General features: G+C 29.9%; 1 protein-coding gene across 1 annotated transcript in view; it reads left to right on the top strand.

Annotated features, from left to right (window-relative positions):
* Positions 1–2,570, top strand: part of LOC107442993 (uncharacterized) — a gene marked incomplete in the record, with an annotated part of 108,149 nt that extends 105,579 nt beyond the window's left edge. Inside the window, 1 exon segment of the mRNA XM_043054556.2 lies at positions 1,078–2,570. Within this exon segment, the coding sequence (XP_042910490.2) occupies positions 1,078–1,239 (162 nt within the window).
* Positions 2,571–3,745: the final 1,175 nt, after the last annotated feature.

Below are 3,745 nucleotides of genomic sequence, written 5' to 3'. Positions count from 1 at the left end.
AAATTGATTTTCCAACATGGATGATGCAGCCAAAGTTATTGGATTTGTCTGATATATCAAATATGCAGTATCAAGAAGAACTCGCAGAAATGCAAAATGATGAGTCTGTCAAAACTTTATGTAATATAAAGGGAGTGATGGCATGGCTTTGTGAGAAAACAGAAATCAAATACCCAAAATCAACCAAATGTGCAAGAAAACTATTGCTACCGTTTCCATCTTCATATTTAGCTGAATTTGGATTTAGTGCTGCAAATGATTTACTTCTAAAAAAAGAAATCGTCTGGATATAACACAACGGGGATACTTGAGACTGAAGCTAACCAAATTGGAACCTAACATAAAATCTCTGTGCAGCAAGGATCTCACTAAATTAAAATATTATAGAAAAATCTTTATTAAAACTAGTATTTGAATTTTAGTTTTTCATTATATGTTTTGAAAGTTTACTTACTGTGTTTCGTTAACAATTTCCTAGTGATTTCTTCCTAAAACCTATCATTTAAGTTTCTAAGTGAACAATTCAATTTTTTAATATTAAAAATCGTGTATGTTACATAGGGGGGCATAAGAATTTTAGAATGACTTAGTTGGGGCATGGCACAAAAAAGGTTGGGAAACACTGGTTTACACCTTTCAGAAACTGTTCTCGAAGTGAGCAAACCCTGAATAACTTTTGATTTAACGATCGAATTTTTACGTTCTAGAAGTAAATTTTAATGGTCATACATGCTAATTAATTAGTGCAGACGATATTATAAGTTACAAAAACAGACACTAAAACGAACTTTCTCTGAATAAACATGCCATTTTATCAGTGGATTCAGATCCCCAAAATATAAGAGGTAGCCGCAATCTGCGAAGTTTGGTCAGGAGAGCGTTCCATAGTTTAAATCTCTTTTAGTGTTAATTTTGCGTGTTTCGCTAATCTTGAAAATTTTGTAAGCGAAATGAGAAGTTTTTGCGCACGATTCGCTTATCCTAAGATAATTCCATGCAAAAATTATTTTTAGTTGACATTTATTATTTTATTTAATAGTATACCATATCGAATAATTTATCTTTGCGTCATTTCAGTTGTGGAATTCGGTGAAGGAAGACTGGGGCAAGACAAGGGTGTGGAAACCCAGTTTCGTGTCTTGGGAACTGAAAAGAGGTGAGCTGAAGCAGTGGTTCGATGACACATGCATTGCTCTGCAATCTGCTGATCAACCCAACATTGAGAGAGAAATGGAATAGTCTTTCCAACTCTTAATTGACAGATTCTTCTCCTTAAAACAATGAATGACATACAATGCGTATTTAATCATCCTATAAGTCCACTTTAATAATTTTTGAACGGTTGGTCAGATTCTGAAAAGTGCTTCAAAGAAATCTCTAGAAATAAGTGTAAAAGTTGAGAGTGACGAAATATGCTTATTTTGACCAAACAATGCAAGTTTCCATCCCAAATTTGGATTTATCACTCCCAAAAAATAGGTGATAGACTTGTTTTGAAACGCTGACTTTAATAGCTTAACCATTATAACGGTTGGAAATTCAAAAATTTCAAATATTTATTACTCTAATGTTATTATTATAATGTGTAATGCTTCTCATCATATCTTTTGAATGATTGGTTAAATTACAATAATTCTTTCACAAAAGGTTGAAAGCTTTAACCGAAAGACAAGTAGGCAATATAATGTTGAATTTAGATGAATTAAATAATTTGCATTAATTAATTTGTTAATGATGAAGAAAATTTCAATTGTAAGGTAAAAAAATTTTTACATATTCAGAATTTTCAAAATTGTTGCAACCTAAATCTAGATTTTGATATTTGACCCATAAAATAGTGCTTAAAAAGTAATTAAAAGTAAATTGTAGAATGGTATTAAATTAAACTCCATTTTGAGATTAAATCATCAAATTGCTACAAGTTAATCTATAAATTAAAGATTTAATTGTTTTTTTAATCACTTACACCTGTGAAATTAAGAAACACTCATATTTTTAAGAATTTTGTCGATAGAAAACTGGTAGATAGTCATCTTTTTTTTTTAACTCGATATTTTTTCTTCTCTTTAACTTCTTGTGTTTTATTTTTGTTTACTTCCAACCGTCTTCATTAGTAATTTAACAGCAGATTCATTAAAACGTTCTTTTCTGCAATGGTGCTACTGTTTTTAAATTATACAAGCCTCCAATTTGCGAACTAAGACTGATTAAAATTGTTAAAGGGAGAATCAATTGAAATATTAACTATAAAATTCTAGATAATTCATAATTAGCTCTTTTAATGTTTTGAATTAAATGCTAATAAAATATTGGAAAAAAAACAGTGTGTAGATTTTTAAATGTTTGAAAAGTTTCTTTTTTTTTCTGTTTAGTAACCAACTGTCAACCTATTTATAAGAAAAATGTCTCTCAGTGAAAAAAAAATCCATTCTTTTGGTCTTTGATTATAAATGTGTTTTAAAAAGGATTTTAACCTTCAGTGTATACATATTAATGAAAGATGTAAATAATTTGATAATTATGTATTTATGTTTATAAATAATATCAAAAATAAATTAAATTCTTATGAATTGGCGGAATTTATTTGCACGGAAAAATATCTTCCTTGAGAGTTGGCAAGTCTGTGCTTACTTAGCACATAAAAAAATACTGCTGTATTAAGTACAACATTCAATTGTTTGTTAAATAATTTCAAGGCTAAATGAGAAGTTGCTATTGGTTAAAAATAAGCCCATTGAAAGCATATATTCTTACATTCATTGCATAAGATGAACATCTTGTGTTTAATAAACTAAGGCAAGAAAAAAAATATACATATTTGTTTCTTCAGTTTATTGATAAAAGAAATTTTTATTCTTTATTCAAAACAGCAGCATGCATTTTATTAATTGTTGTCTTTAAAGGGAAAAAAAGTGTTCCATGTCTGTTATTTTATCTCCAGCCCGGAGACAACAACAGATGAGAAGATGTGTTCAGCTGAAGCTCTGTAATTAGGGCATTCCATGTCTTTACAACAATTTGATGAAGTTTCCTTAATTACAAGTCTTTGTCTACTTGCAACTGCATTTGCAAGGAATTTTTAAATGCTTTTTATTTTCAAAGATTTTATGAAATGATCAGAACTGCGACTTCCACACAGAGCAGCAGGGCCGAATTACATAGAGCGAGTAATCAGAGACTCCTCAGTAGTGCCACGAAAGCGCACATATTTAAAATAAACATTTAACGTAAATCATCAAACTCAGAAGCGCAAACAAATTGAATGGCTTCATTTCTTATTATTCTCCAAATGTTTTGGAGCAGAGCTGAAGGAAGAGAAAACAGTTGTTGATAAGCGAAAGAGTGATATGAGAGCAATAACGAATTCCTAATAAACTTTCTTGAAGCAAGCTACTACTGAAATTATAAAAACTTTACATTAGAAACACTAAATTTGAAATCATTAAACATTTTTCCCAACACTAGATTTATTTAAAAATCAATTATTTATTTCCTTATTATTTACAGTAAAAGGTGTGCACAACCTTTATTTCACCATTAAAATAATGAATTTTATATCTTATTAGAATTACAAATTTCATTGGGGGGAAAAAGTTGAAATATCATTCTTGTTAAAGAGTTCTGTATCGTGATCTGTAGCAGAATAATCTTCGCAACTTCCGGACAGCTGCCCACAAGAAGCTAAAAGAAATATCACAGGAGGGGATCAATTGGAAGGGTATAACTCGTAGTTTCATTTTTTTTT

Source organism: Parasteatoda tepidariorum, chromosome 6 (genome assembly GCF_043381705.1).
Source record: "Parasteatoda tepidariorum isolate YZ-2023 chromosome 6, CAS_Ptep_4.0, whole genome shotgun sequence".
NCBI classification, from domain to species: domain Eukaryota; kingdom Metazoa; phylum Arthropoda; class Arachnida; order Araneae; family Theridiidae; genus Parasteatoda; species Parasteatoda tepidariorum.
The sequence above is the reverse complement of the archived record's forward strand: the minus strand, read 5'-3'. Positions and strand labels throughout refer to the sequence as shown.